We start from the raw sequence: 16,755 nt of genomic DNA on the forward strand, positions 1-16,755 counted from the left end.
AGCAGGGGCTGTTTTGTGAGAGTGAAGAGGGGCTGACAGAGGCAGAAATGATAGAAGATAGCTCCCCGGTCCGCACACAGGCGCTGGTGGACAGACAGTTGTGAGTTATAGGGTATTTCCAGTTGTCCACCTTCACGTCTGTGAGTCCTGCAAGAAAGTACCCCAGCGACAAGGCTGACACCGTACAATTACCGTACAGGCTGCAGAAGAGTTACCCTCTCTAGTGAAACTGCTTTGCTTTGGTCCTTGGGATGGAACCTCTTTCCATGGCCTTCGCTCCACACAGACTGTTCTGAAAACATTATTTTGGACAAAATGGTAAAGAAAAACATCAAAACTCTCATGACGTAACTGAGTTAGGTATGTTTTCTTTTTAAGCCACATGGCAAACATCCGAAAGGAAGCTCACCTCAGTTTCATCAGTGTTGTGCCCCTTACCAGCCTTAGTGTAGCTACTAAAGCATTATATAACCATTTCTACTACAGATAGAAAACACATACTGCAGCGTAAAACAAAGCTTTGGGTTTGGTTACAGGTGAGCCCTGACAAGAGACCCCTTTTCATGCAGTAATTTCAGTAACTGCAATGAAGTGACTCGCATCAAAATAACCCCAAAAAACCCGCAACAAAACAAACCAACAAAGAACACACCACTACAGGAAAGCTTAAACAACATGGCCACAGTGCTGGAAAAAATATCAATTATTTTTAAGTATTATATTTGAGGGAGACATTCACTTTGAATTTGTCATGTTTTCCCCTAAACTCAAAAGAAGAAACAGCTTGACGTCCAGCTTCCTCATGGTGACTGTTTTGTTTTAGACACCATAAAGTACTTTTTGCCATTATTTAGAACTGGCAGATTATAGCGTCGTTTCCACAAACCAAGCAGCAGCTTAACAAAAAAAAGGACACGTTGCTATCCTTCTCATTTTAATTTTACATGGATGATCTATCGTGTAACATGATAAAGATGAGAAGATTATGTCTCAGGTGAACCAGCCACTGGGACTCATACCCACTAAAACCCCATAAAAAGCATCAGCAATGTACTTGCCCATGTATCTTTGTATAGAAAAGGATGGGGGAGGTATAAATCAAATTAAAATCTCGGGATCTAAGGCAATAACTGATGAAAAACCTCAAGTCTCTTACCTTTCAAAGTGTTTATCCCATAGTTTCTGGATTGCTTTGTCTTTTAATCCCTCCAAGACAAAGAGATGAGTTGCTCCATCCAGTAAGTGAAAACCAGTAACAATATCCAACTCCGAAATTTTCTCAAGTGTGGTTTTCAGTTTCAATGCAGCAAGAGCCATTCCGATTAAGTGTACAGGATAGCAGTCCAGCCGGAGGGCTTTAGCATTGATTTCTGTAACCTCTTCCACCAAATCATGTAACAAAGATGGATTATTGTAGTCAAAAATGTAGATTATAGAACCATATGGGCAATTTGCGACTTGAGCATCAGCAATCTCTCCGTGCATTCCCAATGGCACGGCTATTTCCACTCTTACTTTCAAGAGTGAGCCTGATTCTAGGTAATGTCCCATAGGTAGTAGGGAGGAATACTCACCGATTCTGCGATTTTCTCTTTTTCATCCTCTTCGCTGAAAGCAGCTGTTCTTGGAGCTGAACAGTTATGGATGGAAGCACTGATAGTCAAGCACTTTTTACCCAACAATAAATCAGTTAGACTGACTTTAGCTACCCCATGTGGATGCCAAACTTTGTTCACTGTATAAGAGTTACAGGCTGTGGATTTGCACGCGAGGAAGCTCTCCTTACCCACTTTTTCATCAGCTGCACCCTCCCCAAACAAAGATGGCTTTTTTGTGTTGTTTTCAGTGTTTCTATCGTGATCATGAACTTTAGTCTCCAAAGGTGGACCTTGAAGATATCTCTGTAATTCCCCAGGTTTCATCGTCCCTGTCAGAAGTACATTAACATCCTTAAAGTAGGCATGAGTTCCATGGAGTTGTCCATGAGTTCGATGAGGTGGGAAGTTGTGAAATTTGTATGTGCAGTAGGTGGGAAGACACAACTTCTAAACAACAAAAAACAGGGAGACACAGATATTTGTAGCATTAACCTTTTTCCTTTTTATTTTTAACCTCACCAAAGAATCAGCTTTTCTAGTAGATAAGGTATGGTGGACATACCTCATGGCACAAATTATGGTCTTTCAAGCTGCAAAGAGGCCATTATACATGCCTAGACCCTGGATTTGGGGAATATACTGTCCTCAACTTTGTTGACTTTCCAAATACATCAGAAAAACTCTTATTGTTTCTAGATCATTAAAAAGGAGCATGCTGGGGACTGCAATGGCTCCCAGAACTTATTTTGTTTCTCCCTGTGCATTAGGATTCAAGACCTAAAATAAATGCCTATAGCAAGATGTTAGGAAATTCAACAAGTATAAAGGGATACTTTAGGGAATGGACTGTATGATCTGCATTATTAGCCATTTGTTTGAAAATTCAGGGAAGCAAACAAGGGGATTAATTCCACAGTATTTGTCATTCCTCCACGTAAGCATCCATCAGCATTACAGCAGCCTGCATGGAGGCAAGTTCAATTCCAGGACTACCCTGACAATTCCAAATTTGCCACCCTTCACTGATATTCTCCCGGTTTCTCCTTATAAATACTGCACCAGTTTGCCTAGTCTGTCATAAGCCCTGCAGTGTAAAACTCCACTGCAGAACTATACGCGCCTGTATAAAGTTCCTGACATAATATTATTAAACTATTTTTACAAAAACATCATACTGATTATAAGGACCAGGCTGATGCAACTGGAACCAGATCTTTCATATACCATTCCCTTATAATTCCACCTCAGAGAGGGATCAACAAAACAGTTCCTGAAATCAAAGGACTTTGACCTTAATTTCACTTTCACACCAACAATATATAATACTCAGAAAAGAGCCTTTTTTTCGAATATTTCAAATTCTTTCATCTTGAAGATGCAAACATTTGACACAAGAATGTATGTTCTAACTCATCTCTCAAAATTTATAAATATAAGACCAAAAACTTTAAACTATATTCTCACCAATATAGACATTTCTTTGTGCACAGCATTTTTAAAGATGTGAAACATTTGCTTTTTTTAAAAAAAAAAAAAAAGTTAAATAATATTTTTAACATGGGAACAGAAGTTGTTCTAACTAGTAAGTCAACACATACTGACTTGTCAGGAAATTGTTGCAAACCATATAGTGCTGTGACTGAATTGGATCTTCTCTGGCTTCCTCAAGATCCGCTGCTCAGAAATCAAAATGGAATGACTATATATAAATTATTGCCCTTGGAAAACACACGGATTGCTGGTTTTGCTCATGTACCCACCATTTATCATGAAGTATTTTAGTCATATTCTCCAATTTTGCTACTAATAAGGAAAGTTCCCTTTAAAACCATGTCTGTATTTTAAGCAAAGCTACTTCAGGGTAACAAGGAAATTCTTTCAAAAAGAAGTAGCAGTACCTGCAGCACTTCCGTGCGTACAGGTGTGTTTGGGAGGCAGGTAGCCAAAGTAATCCTTATAGTCGGTGGGTTCAATTCATGTCTTTGTCTTTCAGACAGAAGAGGTGTTTCCACAGTGAAAGTTATGTAAGCATCTAAAATTTCAGGACTGTTTTCTGCCAGACAGCTGATCACCAATTTTTCTCCTTTTTAAACATAGAAGATTAAATACTGTCATAGAAGCAATCCCACCCAGGCACCTATGTTTGATGCAATTAATTACAAACCTCCACTGAATTTGTATTAAAACAAAACAAAAGTATTGTTTCAACTGCTTCAAATATTATTTAGCTTTTACAGTAAGAAGAAAATAGCCCCCAAAGCAGCATCAGAATCCTCACTTGGGCTAACTGCTGAAAGCACACAGGATTTATTTCTTTTTAAAGCTGTAAATATACAGTTCACATAAACACAAAAATTCAAAGAGTTCAGAGACTTTTGTCAAAATTAAACTCTTTGTTAAAGCTAAACAAGCACCTTTAAACAAACTGACTTCCCTGCAAGCAGCTTTGCCACATGCATACAGTCAGCAGCTGAGTTTCATGCTGCATGACATATTGCTGTTTCTGTCTGTGTGCACAGAGCACAAAGGGGAGATTTAACTCGCTACACAAAAATAGAACAACATATGTTAATAATGAATGTTAATCTAATCACAGGCAGGAAACCACAGAAATAACCCACTCAACTGACCGATACCCCATTTTCAACACACTAAATCAAACAGCACACAAGAACTTGGATGCATGTGCTGATGGAGAACTACAACACAGAATTATTTTTGACATTCTGCCTTTCAGAGCACACAGACCTCTAAACATGTTAGCCTCCCTCCGGTCAAAATCAAATCCCAAATCTTTCTTAACCAGTTTGATAAAAAATGCAGCAAGCAAGCACAGCAACTCAAAAGAAGAGCTGCAGAAATATTACTGCTGCTGGTCCTCATTTATAAAAGACAGTGTTTATCCAGAACGTGAAATTCCCTAGGGATCTTTCAAGACAGCTTCCACCAGGCAGACCCACCAGCCCGGGCCCTTCAGAGGAGGAGACACGGAGCACACCTAGCGCGTCACTGCCTCCCTAACGGAGCAATACCTGCGAGGAGAGGCATGACGTCTAACTGCAGTGAAGCAATGCCGTCCTCCTTTGCCGCAGTAGCATCAATGCTTCTTTTAGGACCAGAACGTTTTCTACCTGTTGGTGGAAGGCAGGGTTGGACTGAGTAGGAAGGAGGAAACATTTTGCTGCAATTAAACAATGAAATAATTTACAATTTACTGCAGTAGGTGGCATAACTCAGAATCATCCTTAGAAAAGATGTCGATTATACCCTTTAACACCAGCTTAGGCTGGTTTTTCAATATGCTCAAATTTCCATTGCACAGTCCACTATACTGTATACAGAATTCCTGCTTTACAAAAAAATTATTTAAACCCAAGTATTTAAACCCTACAGTCAGATCCTTTGTCCAGTCAGTTAACTAAGCAAGCACAGAATTCCAGTACAAGCAGTTGAAGTTTGACAAAAAATGCAGCAAGCAAGCACAGCAACTTAAAAGAAGAGCAGCAGAAATATTACTGCTGCTGGTCCTCATTTGTTATTATTATAAAAGGAATGCCAACATGTTTTAAGGACATATTTAACACTCAAATGGAAGGAAAGACAGGCATGCAACATGTTACTGAAGTTTTGCCTTTTAATAACAGCAAGAAATATTAGCAGTTTAAATTACAGTGGGGAAAAAACAGCCTCCTTTGAAGATAAGCAAAATGATAACCCACATCGAGAACTCCCTACAAGTGTGTAACTGTTTATCGAAAGCTCATAAATGGAAGTTCTACCCGCCTTCATTCTGCAAGAAGCAGCACGTGGAAGTTTGAGAGGCAATTCTGTAGAACTGATGGCGTAAGTCACGGGTCTCTAGAGTCATGGGAAAGACGCACCAAACCACAGCCAGGAGGTTACAGAGCAGACGTGGTTCAGGGGTTAAGCCCTGTGCGACCTGAGCTGCCTGCCACCACTGCACGCGTACAGCCAGGCTCCAAAACGCCTGCCTGCCCTGCTTCTGGCTGGGATAGGGTTTATTTTCTCCTCTGCATGCCCTGTTTTGCATTAGTGTTTTCTTTACTGCTCTTCAAAAGGTCTGTCTATAAAAGCAGGAGCAAGCGCCAAACTCTGCCACAGCGGACAGCAACAGAAAACAGTTGGCAAGTAAAGATTTGGTTGACACTATCAGTGCATTCACTTATTTTGATAGAATCATAATACAATTCAATCTTATCATTCACATCCAGTGATGTTTACTGATAAGCAATTGTACATTTTATAATGTGTACTGGGGGTAATACGTACTGTAACCCTGTGATGCTGTGCTGGTTTTTGGCCAGACAAGCATGCTATTTAACACGGCTGCGTTAATATATGCTCCAGTGTCCACTGTCACAGTGATTATCATCCCCCACCTTTCACAGGGCCTTCATCAATTGTAAACTACAGATGAGAGCAAAATATTACTCAGTGGGGCTGTGGATCTTCATTTAACGTAATGAACTAGAACTGGAAATAAAAACAGACTGTAAAGCACAAATCAAAACCCGGCCTGCAATGGAAAAAACAATGCAAGTGACATGAAAAAAAAAGCTTGATAATGTCACAGTTCGGGATAGTTGTTTTAGCTCCAACACTACTCTTTAACTGTTTTACAAATTTCATTATTGCCCACCCAACTCCCTTGCAAATATCCATCACGTTATCTCTGGAACACTCCAAATGGTAGAAGAGGGCCATCATCATCATCCCTGTTGCACACTACTAGCTAAGGAAACTGAACGGTTTATTAAGCTGCTGAAGAAACACAGAAAGTTCACGGCAGAGCTGAGACTAAAATAAAACACAGGTAACTTTTTTTTTTTTTAAAAAAAAAAAGGGAATTCAAGGTTAAAATAAACAGAATTCCATATCCACCTTTTCAAATCCATAGTTCCATCCAGAACTTACTGTTCATGGTGACTGTCCTGTCTGATCCATATGGCAGAACTCCACATTATCATTTGTTTTCTCAGTTTCTTTTGAAGTTGAATTAACTGGAAGACCAGCAACAGCTTTCTGCTGCAGAATTCGGGCCTTACCCAGAAATCTGTTTTTTGCAAGTGTCACACTTCTGAAAACATTAAAAAGAACTGAAGTTATTTAAGAAATATGGAAAATGAAAAAATAAATCCCTGCCATGCTAATGATTCCACCAAAACAATTTCATTTTAAAAAAAAATAATACTCAAGTCTAAAAGAGCTCAATGGCCAGAATATAAGTGTAAAGGAGAACAAAAAAGGATAGCAACAGGATACATGCTCCTTCTCTTTTGAGTAAGAGACCAAGTACCTGAAGAGATGCATAAAATAAACCATCTTGTAATACATACTACAATATCTTACAGATTTTTCTGTACCTCTGCTTTGCTTTCTGAGGAAAGAGAAATACACCTGTTCCAATACTGTTCTCCTTTGGTATCCCCTGTAACACAATTACAGATAGACCAGAAATCTAGAATTAATACATTTTCACTGTATTATAGGAGCAACTGCCTTCTCAGGGGGAAAATGCTGCTAGGAATGCTGTCACAGCATCAGCATTAACAAGCTTCCAAAACTTTGTAACATCAACCCCTGCTGCAAATAGTTCTTCATAAAACTTCACACATTTTATTCCCTACAAATTTATTCCTTACAAGTTTGACACATTATTGCTACTGATAAATGAATATTAACCAGAAACAATAGAAAAGTCTGTTTAACAGAGGTGAATCTCACTGTATTTTAAACCTCCTGAATAAATGATTTTGTTGTCCCTGTCTTCAGAGCACTGTTACACATTGTACCTGGAGGGCAGCAGTAGAAGACATACCACGGCAAAATTATTTTATCTGTGAAGAATGCATTCAGCTCTAAAGATTCCTCATCATGGGGCGACAGAACTGGTGGTAGAATTTTCTATGCAGTTCAAGGCAATACAACGTCTGTCCAAGAAGTTTTTGCATCAGTAGTTGCAAAAACTCAACACTGTTTTACTTGGCTTTATAGGCAGGATTTATAATAGCAGCAGTTTGAAAACAAAGGTATTTGGTGATGTTTTGAGAGGTACAATGTTTAATAATGAAATAATTATAGTTCAATATATGTAGACAGATATGTAAAGTCTATACTTTTACACACATGAAGACATCCCTTTTTTTTTTTTTTTTTTTAAGACTTTCACAACCATTTTATTGCTAATAACATAGACTGCAAGAATGGCAGATGTCATCTAGCCATCTCTGAGCGTGACTCGTGTTACATGCTTGGGACACAAAGCCCAGCTCTCCCTGACTGCTGCCCCCACAGCTGCTCACAAGGATTGCTTTAAGGCTTTCTCGTGCTGAGCATTTTCTCCAGATTATCATATTCAATCTACAGCATTTTCTCTAGATTTATTAATATGTGCTACATCTTCCCTTTATCCTTGGCATTAAACCTGTCAAACATACTTTCTTCCTCCTCCTCCCTCCAGGAATCTTAATCTCAGAGGTCTAAATTCTTCAGCTGATTCACAAGCATTATTTTAATTTGGACAGGCATCCACGCAGTGAGCAACAAGTCAAGGCTGTGGCTGTGAAGCTTGAAGCAATATATGTTTATAGCACTAAAAATAATAATCCCTTACCCAGATTAAGGCAAGCATTTCCCATATAACTCTACCTATCCTCAGAGATGTTTCAAAAAGGGTCATAGTAATAGCTGGGAGTGGGCAGAAAGGCGGCTGGCTGCATGGTTTTGCAGCACTAAAAGTGACAACATTAAAAATACAGATTTTCTTTGTATTCCTATAAAACCACAGTCAAAATTGTTAATATATGTAACAGGTAACTACGTAGTGAATGACAGATTGTCAAAATAATTACTTTGGGAACAACAAATCTAAGTAAAAAAAAAGTTTATATGTGGTTTTGTGAGTAAACTATCATGCTAAGGAAAAAAACCCCACACCTGCTTAAAAAACCCAACCACTAAGGCTGTTTCATTTGCCTCAATACATACAGACTAAATAAGTCACTGCAAAGAGCTGGAGACCCTAGAGACCATCACTATATACAGAAAACTCCAGGTGTTGGGAATAAATAAGGAAATGGTAGTGTGGAGTTCATGGAGGCAACGTGGAATTTATTGGAAACCTCCCTGCTGCAAACTGAGAAAGCATAGAGGATATTAGACCATATGTGGGCATTTACAGCAGTATTAAGAATTGTTCTGGAACCAATTTGAGAGAAGAAATGCAGCATACAATTATTGTGACCACCATATTTCCTGGCTGTGGACTTTTGACACAAAATGAGGCAAGAAGGAAGCTGATTCTTTAGAAGAAAAAAAAAAAAAAAAAAGATTCTTTTCCAGGTGTGCAAAGGAGCAGCAAAACTTTGCCAATAAAATTGGTAAAATATAACCTCCTGAATGTCAGATTTGCTTTTAGAGTAAACATGTAGGCTGCTTGTCAGGTCACTACAAGTCCTCCACAAGGAATGATCATTACAATAACATAAAGCTAGAAAGAAACATCACCACAGTCACAACACAGGTGGAATGAGAATGTTCAGGTATATGAAAGAGCAACAGTGACATACGTAAGGATAAATGTTCATTCATTTTATCCTGTTTGAGCTTCCCTTTGAACAGGTACATTTTCCCAGAACTAATAGCCTGATAAATATTCTTCGATAGCTCTTGTGCCATTAGCCTGTAATACCTCTAAATAAGTTTCCAGTAAAGATATGGAGGGGTTTAGAAAACTACTAGAATATTTCTATCTAAAAATTATTTCTATTCCAACTAATCTGTATTGTAAGCTCAGTTTGCATGAAGACTAAACACATGCTCTTCATTTTTCACAATACTGATGTCATTTGTTCACGTTTCACCCAAACCTTGTTACTGGCATGACAGACAGCATAAATGCACGCAAGGGAAGTGCAACGGCATAAGGAACTACACTTTCAGACTTCACCTGGACAAATAGCCTTCAAATATCTTTATACTTCAGCAATAGAGACGCTTGCCAAATGCAGAGCAAGTCCAAAGTACGGTGATGCCCTGGGGTTCTACAGGAAGTCTTAAACAACGTGGACACCCACCTCTGAGCAGAAAGGATATGCTTGTGGGAGTTACAGAGCAGGATTTCACCAATGCTATTTTTGGAGTAAAAACTCTACTTATTTTCAACAACACCAACTCCCATTTGCACCGATTATCTCCTCCCATAAGCCATTAATAAATAAAACCCCATTCCAAAGGTTGTTTTTTCATTTCTATTGCCACAAACCAATATGCAAAAGATAAACACACTAGCCCCACTGATTCTAGCAGTTTTGAAGCTTTCATCATGCAATCATATGGTATTTACTGTCACACTCAAAAATACAACGCAGAAGGAAACAGCTCAGTTGGCAAAGGCTGCAGTATGGTGGGCACGAACACTTAGTTTACAAAACCGGGAACTGAGGACTGTTAAAACCAGAACAGGCAGCAAACCAAGAATTATGCAAGGTGACGTAACAAGGCACTGATTGAAAAAAAAATCAAGATTCTCTCAAATCTTACAATTCAGCACCTTTGTTAGAGAAGTGTTCAGCCTCTAACAGCTCAAAATACAGGCTAGGAACTTAAAACAAGGTGGCTAGATTTTCTAAGTGTTGTGAGAATGGGTTTTTTAAAGATGGTTTTGCACTAAGGATTTTGCTTCCATGTGCAATTCAACAATCTTTCTGATTTTCTTCGACTCTAGAAATGCATGGGTTTTTTCAGCAAAACAAACCCCACACCATTTGATCTGCAAGATTCACTTACAGATATGCTCATCAGAAATATTACTGTTCTCACAGCATAGAAAATACTCAGAAATATGTATCTGTAAAGCTAAGCTCATAAATTTGTGCCGAAGGCATTAAGAGTCCTTTCATTGGTTTCATTATCTTTTGAGCAGAGTCACAGTTGGACTAATTCTTGTTCGGGAGAAATTCTTGAAGTTACATAACAGCACAAAATGAGAAAGCACATCATAAAATATGGGACTGGATTCATTATCTTGCGCTATCACCAATTAATTTTTTAGAGACAAAATGGGACCCTTGAGAAGTCATTTAAGAGTTTCTATTTTTTCAGATGACATTCTGAATGACGTATTTGAGATACACCCTATTCATGATTCATTTCTATTTCAAGTCCAAAGTTTTGCTTTATGAGTAATACCCCAGAAAATATGACTCTTTTGTTATATTTTAATCACGTCTTGAACCCTCTAACATTTTCTACAATTTTAGAGAGTTACATGCTAATTGTCAGAAATTTACCACTGAAAATTATTAAAGCAAATGACTTATTAAACCCAAAGAGAGAGTAACTGTGCCTAAAAGCAGAACAGAACAAATACTGCTGTAGCAGCACAGTTCCCTATAAACTCAGCATTATCTTAATTGCTTTAGAAAATTACCTCATGGTAATTTGACCCAATACAAATTCATAGTTGATCCACTGAGCTCACAAGCCAGCAAAGCCTGCTCTGCTAGCAACTGTTCCTGTTGACACTACCCTCAACCTTTCAAAAAGAATGAGGTGCCCTGAACAGCAACTTCCACGCTTTTTGCCACTACCAAACTCTTTCAGCCCAGCAAAGTCTGGGTTTATGTAATTATTTCATAACAGCTACTTCACCCCAAATCTACTACTAACAAGCTCGATGTATTAAATCTTGATGCTTTTTCTCCTTTCCTATAATCAGTAGGCATCGGTGCAAAAAGCAGTAATTAACCACTTTTGAAACCACAGTATAATTATACAGCATTAAAAAAAACCCCATAGGTACTAAAAAACCAATTATATATCCTCAACTGTACTTTTTAACACATCAACATTTCCCAGTGCAAGTGTAGCACTCTTACCTCACTGTACAAAAGTCATCTCTCCTTGATGGATCTGGCAAACCACAATTAGATGCTGCTAATCCATTCAGATCAGTTTCTTCTGCTGAATTAAAACAGGTTTTACATTTGTTAAGTATTTCTCTTTTAATAAGTCCATTAAGACTAACAAAATGCAACTGTAAAGCTCTAGGAAAATGTGGTGAGAAGCCTCATGCAAGCTGTATTTTTTAACTCAAAATCACAGCCCATTTAATTTTTGTTTGCATCTCAAGGATGAGTTTGAATAAGCCTAAAATATAGGAAATTAAATATTTTTTGAGGGATTTTGAGAGATCATGCAGAGAAACTAGAATATTATAAAGTCATACTTTATTACCTAGAAAAATAAGTTCCATGGTAATTATCATATGCAATTTAAAACAAAACTAGGAATTAACAAAGTAATGAAAATGAGGTGAGAGTACCCAAGTAATATTTTGTTAACACTGAATATGCTATCTGTACTTAAACATCTACTGATGTCAATAATGTATCTTAACACATGAAAGACTGCATACATAAGAAATAATACATTACTTTTGCCTTATTTATTTTAATAAACTGTTCCAATTGCTATTCTAGCGAACAGCCACAAAAAAAGTAGTGTTACCAGTGTCCAGAGCTCTTCCACAATGTGTAGAAATGCCCAGATATTTAGTGAATGTTTATATATGCTAGAAGTATGGTATACTACACCTAACTGTCTTCAAATGTTCTTTAATTACAGAAAACCACTCTACAGCCACGGGTTTCGGTGTTTATTACTCAACAGTTAACCTTACAACAGCCTTAAGCACACTGAGATGTAAGTCTTAATTACAGTGAGATTAGAGGAAAACAACCCTGTATATGAGTGGCAAGGACAATTTGCCCTTGAATAGCTATGTTCCACACAATAAAGGCCAAAATTTGCCATCACCTGGAAGCCAGCAAAGACAGAGCAGTGTAATATTAGGTTTTTATCCAGCTATAAAGAGGATTCTAAGAAACTGTAGCAGCTTACTTATTTCACAGAGCACAGAGCACAAGTACTGATACACCCAATAGGGCACACAATTTTTTACAGTCAATGAAAAGAAAGGTTAAGACATCTTCAGAACATTCCTTTCTTCCTTAACATGGAACGGGTTAGCGTGTAGGCAAAATGCTGGCATCTCCCCATTCATCTGAACTGGAAGCCGTGTTCCTGTCCCTTATTTCCTTGAACACACTTTCTACCTTCACAGATTTAATATTTGGTCCGTCGATCCCCTCTGTGCCCATCACTAGATGGCACTACTACCAAAACACAGCTGCATTCTGCTCACCTAGTTACCCCAGGAATTAACCCACCTCTATTTAGATGGCGCGTGTCATTAATCATCAAAAAACCCCTACAAAGATAACCAAGCAAAGCTGGTGACACAGTGTTCCCCAACAGAACGTAAGCAGCCCTACATCAGATGCTAATATAGGAGGAAATCACATTATCTGCTGAATCCTCAGTACCTTCCTGCAGTAACAAGATTTCCCTTTGGATAATTCTATTTGGCAAGTTCATCTTTGTTTGTAGATCTAACAAAATCACAGATAAATCACAAAGGGACGACCTAGCTGCAAGGTTTGTTTTCACCAGAAAAAATGTAAAATTAAGGATAAAAAAAAGAAAAACAAAAGCAGCAAATATTGTTTGTGTTTTCACAATATGACTAAAGTAAAAATAGGGAGTGTCAAAGTAATTGCTTTCCAGTATTTTTTGGACATTTTTGTTCATAAAAACATTCTAAGAAAACAACTATTAAATTGCAAGGCCAACTGCCTAAAAGCAGAGATTTTCACAATAGAAGGTCTATGCTGCTTGAATTCATGTACGTATCCAAGACCTCAGATTCTTTTTCCACAGTCCTCTGCACCAGACAGCACACTATTGTTCAGTGTGTTGCTCAATGAAAGAATATTTCAAAACTCAGGGTTTTTCTTAATGCACAATGCAGGTCTTGGTGTAATTTCTTTCAAAGTATCCAAGCAGTAATCCTGGTGTATCAAAAGAGTTACTGAAGTTCTCCTAGAGAGCTCTGTAACACTCACTGCTGAAGTGTCTTTTTGCTTTCTCAGTTTTCTGTAACAACATGTCATATATTCTCTCCAGTGTGGAGACTGAAAATTGAAGTACAAAAAAATAAGGCACAAGATTTTCACTAACCTTGATAGCCCAGCTGGAAAGCCAAGGACCTAGGGTTTTTTTTCAGAATTCTCACATTCTATATTTATTTTAAATGTCATTAACTTTTCATTCATTTGCTCTTGACTTCGGCTGCTGTTGTGAGCTCTCAAGCCCCACGTTCTCCTGGCGGGCTCTGTAACGCAGTACCACGTGCCTCTCAGCTCTGAGCAGAGCACTCTCCACTCAACAGTGCCCTGGCGCAGAGAAATCCCAGTTTTCCCATTAGCAAGCTTGCACGGGGCTCCACAGGGACGATGAAAGCTAGCAGCAGGGTTTAAGAAGACGCAGCTACCAACGCGCTGCCAGTACATGGAGAACCCGCTGCAAGGCCAGGTTGTTATCTGCAGCAGGTTCTCAATCAGCATAATGCAAGGCCAGATTACAGAACGGCATACAGCTGGGATCCCACCAATGCCAGGAGCTAGCACTTTCATACTTCTTCCATGCACTAGCAATTCAAAGGACATGTGGCATTCTGCTGCTTGGATTCCAGATATTTGCCAATGGCAGAGAAACAGAAAGAACCTGGAAACTTGTGTTGTAGTCATGGCTCCAGATGTTAATGCTGTCACTTACAAATGAAGCAGCAGAAAATCCCAATGCTTTTTTCTAGCGTCCCTTAATAACTTTCTGTGAGCCAGCCAAACCTCTTTCCTGCCCCAATTCTATCCCAAAGCTATTAAAAACTTGTCCTAACTAGACCTACTACCTTCAGCCTTCCTGCAACACCTTGTTCCCTCAGTAGATTCCTTGGTCCTGTTCCTGCTCATCTGTTGCCCACGGTGCCATTGCACTCCCCTTCCCTTTTCACCCATAAGCTAGTTCCAGCTTCCATACTGGTATACCTCCTACAGGAAGGGTGGAAGGCTCCTCCTGTGCCTTGGATTCCTTTGCTGCTTTGATTTTTGTACAGCTGGGTGCTGGCTGACACTCTTCAAAGTATTTTCTTTGTGATAGCACTGCATGTTTTACCCCACCTATCGGGGAAAAAAAGAAAATAAAATAAATTCCCTGGCTTAGACTTCATTGCGTAGTCTGATTGAGCCACTCAAATTTTGAGCAGTGATTTTCCCATGGCACCTCTTACCCTTTTCCTACTATCTGTAAGAAGCCACTCTTGGACTTCAAGTCTGTTCATCTGGAGATTAAAATCATCAGTGTTACTGAGATTTACCTCAAAGCCCACAGAAGAATCTAGCATAAAATGTTTTCCCTGAGTACTGCGTAGCGATACATATTCCGAAGACAATCTTGGGGCAGGCGAGGTTTGCGGGACCTCCCAGCACACTGAGCCTGCAGAGGAGGCAAACAGCCCTGGCAGTGAGCTGCGGGGGCTCCGCCGGCAGCATGCTGCCTCAGGAGGGAAAGCTTTCAAACCTTCGTCTTGCCTTCCTCCTGCGGCTCAAACATAAGGCTGCTCGTGAGAAAATACCGAACTACAAACAAGTCTCCATTCCTCAACAACGACGACTCCGGTGCTCAACCTATCTTAAAGACCAAACCCAAATGCTGTCAGAAATCTCCACCAGCTGCAAAGCCTATGTGCTGCCAAACCCCACCACCTCTGAGCAAACGTTTATTAGCATTAGTTCAATCAAAAGAAACCGAATCCTTTATTAACTAACTAGTACCTGAGACCTTATAACCCCACCAAAACCCTATCCACTGATACACATGGGAAAGAGAGAACAATTACAGTCTTTTACTAAGAAATTATGCATATTTCAATAGTAACATTAATTTTGACAGTAGTTTCAGGACATCAAATCAAAGGATACCCCATTTACTCTGAGGTTTCATTTCATGTTTAGTTCTCTGGTATTATTAAGGACTCAGATCTCAAAGACCCAAGGCAAGAACAAACAGCAATTAAGCTGTTGCTCAGCATGAGACTGTGGAGTGAAGACTTAACAGAATACTGTAAAAGCAAATGTATACCCTTTAAAAAGTTGAACTGGTATTTATAAAATTAAAGGACCACCACTAAGCTTCACATCTATATGCTGGCAAACAGTAAGAATAAAGCACTTAGAATTGCCAGTATAACACTTCAATCAGCAGCTTTGCAAGCGCATTTTGTCTAACAAAAATATCAAGCTGATACTCAGAAGAGCAAAGTAATCAAAGAGAGCCATTGGGAAGACTGTCATGCAAAGACAAAATGTGAGACTGCACAGATTGCTTTAAAACCAACTCTCATAATCAAATATTTTAATTATGTTAGCACTGACTTTTTAGACATGATTTCTTAACAACCCAAGGTGTATTCAAAACAATATACCAAATTCTTTAAGTTCCTGTATTTCAATGCACAGGATTCAGTTAGACACAAGCCTAAATAAAATGTGCAAAATTCTTCAAGTAACTTAAAAATCCTTTTCTCCACAACGAAGATCAAAGGCATAAATTTCATTTTTTTTATCGTTAATAAAATGTAGTTGCCTTCAAATTATTATTTTATCATCTTAGTACTTGAAAAATAAAAGCTATAAGCCCAAGGAAACTGATATCTAGAGGAAAATAAAATACTCTTTAACGCACCAGCCTCTTACTATAAACATCACAAATTACTGCTGATCTGGGCTAGCAGAGTCAAGTTCTACCTTTGATATTTGTTCGATATCTGCATGTGCAGATAAGGCCTAGACAGCTGATAAAGCAATACGCAACTACAGCATTATATATCTGAAAACATTTTCCTACCTTCTATATATGGCATTTTGGATTATGTAGTTTTATTATATTTTACCTTGGAACTAGATTCTGTAAATAACTTTGCTACCACCCCAAACACCACGAAATCCAGTTTTCTAGGTACGAGGTCATCTGGTAGAAGGAAGTACTCAATGTGGTAGCAATGCTGCATTCTTGGAATAGCTCCCGATTCATCAACTTGGATTCTCTTTCCTCGAAAATCAGGGGGATTGGGTATCTTCTGCTTTTGTCCTAGAAAGAATATTAAAATTACTTGGAAGCTTTAAATGTTGTCAAAAATGACACTTTCAGGGGGAATTAATACTCTCTGCAACAACAA

At 38.7% G+C, this 16,755-nt stretch overlaps 1 protein-coding gene across 1 annotated transcript in view; it reads right to left on the reverse strand.

The window, feature by feature from the left end:
* CFAP92 (cilia and flagella associated protein 92 (putative)) overlaps positions 1-16,755 on the reverse strand; it is an 89,288-nt gene that overhangs the window by 15,098 nt on the left and 57,435 nt on the right. Inside the window, 6 exon segments of the mRNA XM_056335113.1 lie at positions 137-292; positions 1,157-1,583; positions 1,586-2,045; positions 3,497-3,681; positions 4,631-4,779; positions 16,457-16,667. Coding sequence (XP_056191088.1) covers positions 137-292; positions 1,157-1,583; positions 1,586-2,045; positions 3,497-3,681; positions 4,631-4,779; positions 16,457-16,587 — 1,508 coding nt within the window. The 5' untranslated portion in view covers positions 16,588-16,667.

This window comes from Falco biarmicus, chromosome 4, assembly GCF_023638135.1.
Source record: "Falco biarmicus isolate bFalBia1 chromosome 4, bFalBia1.pri, whole genome shotgun sequence".
Lineage (NCBI taxonomy): Eukaryota > Metazoa > Chordata > Aves > Falconiformes > Falconidae > Falco > Falco biarmicus.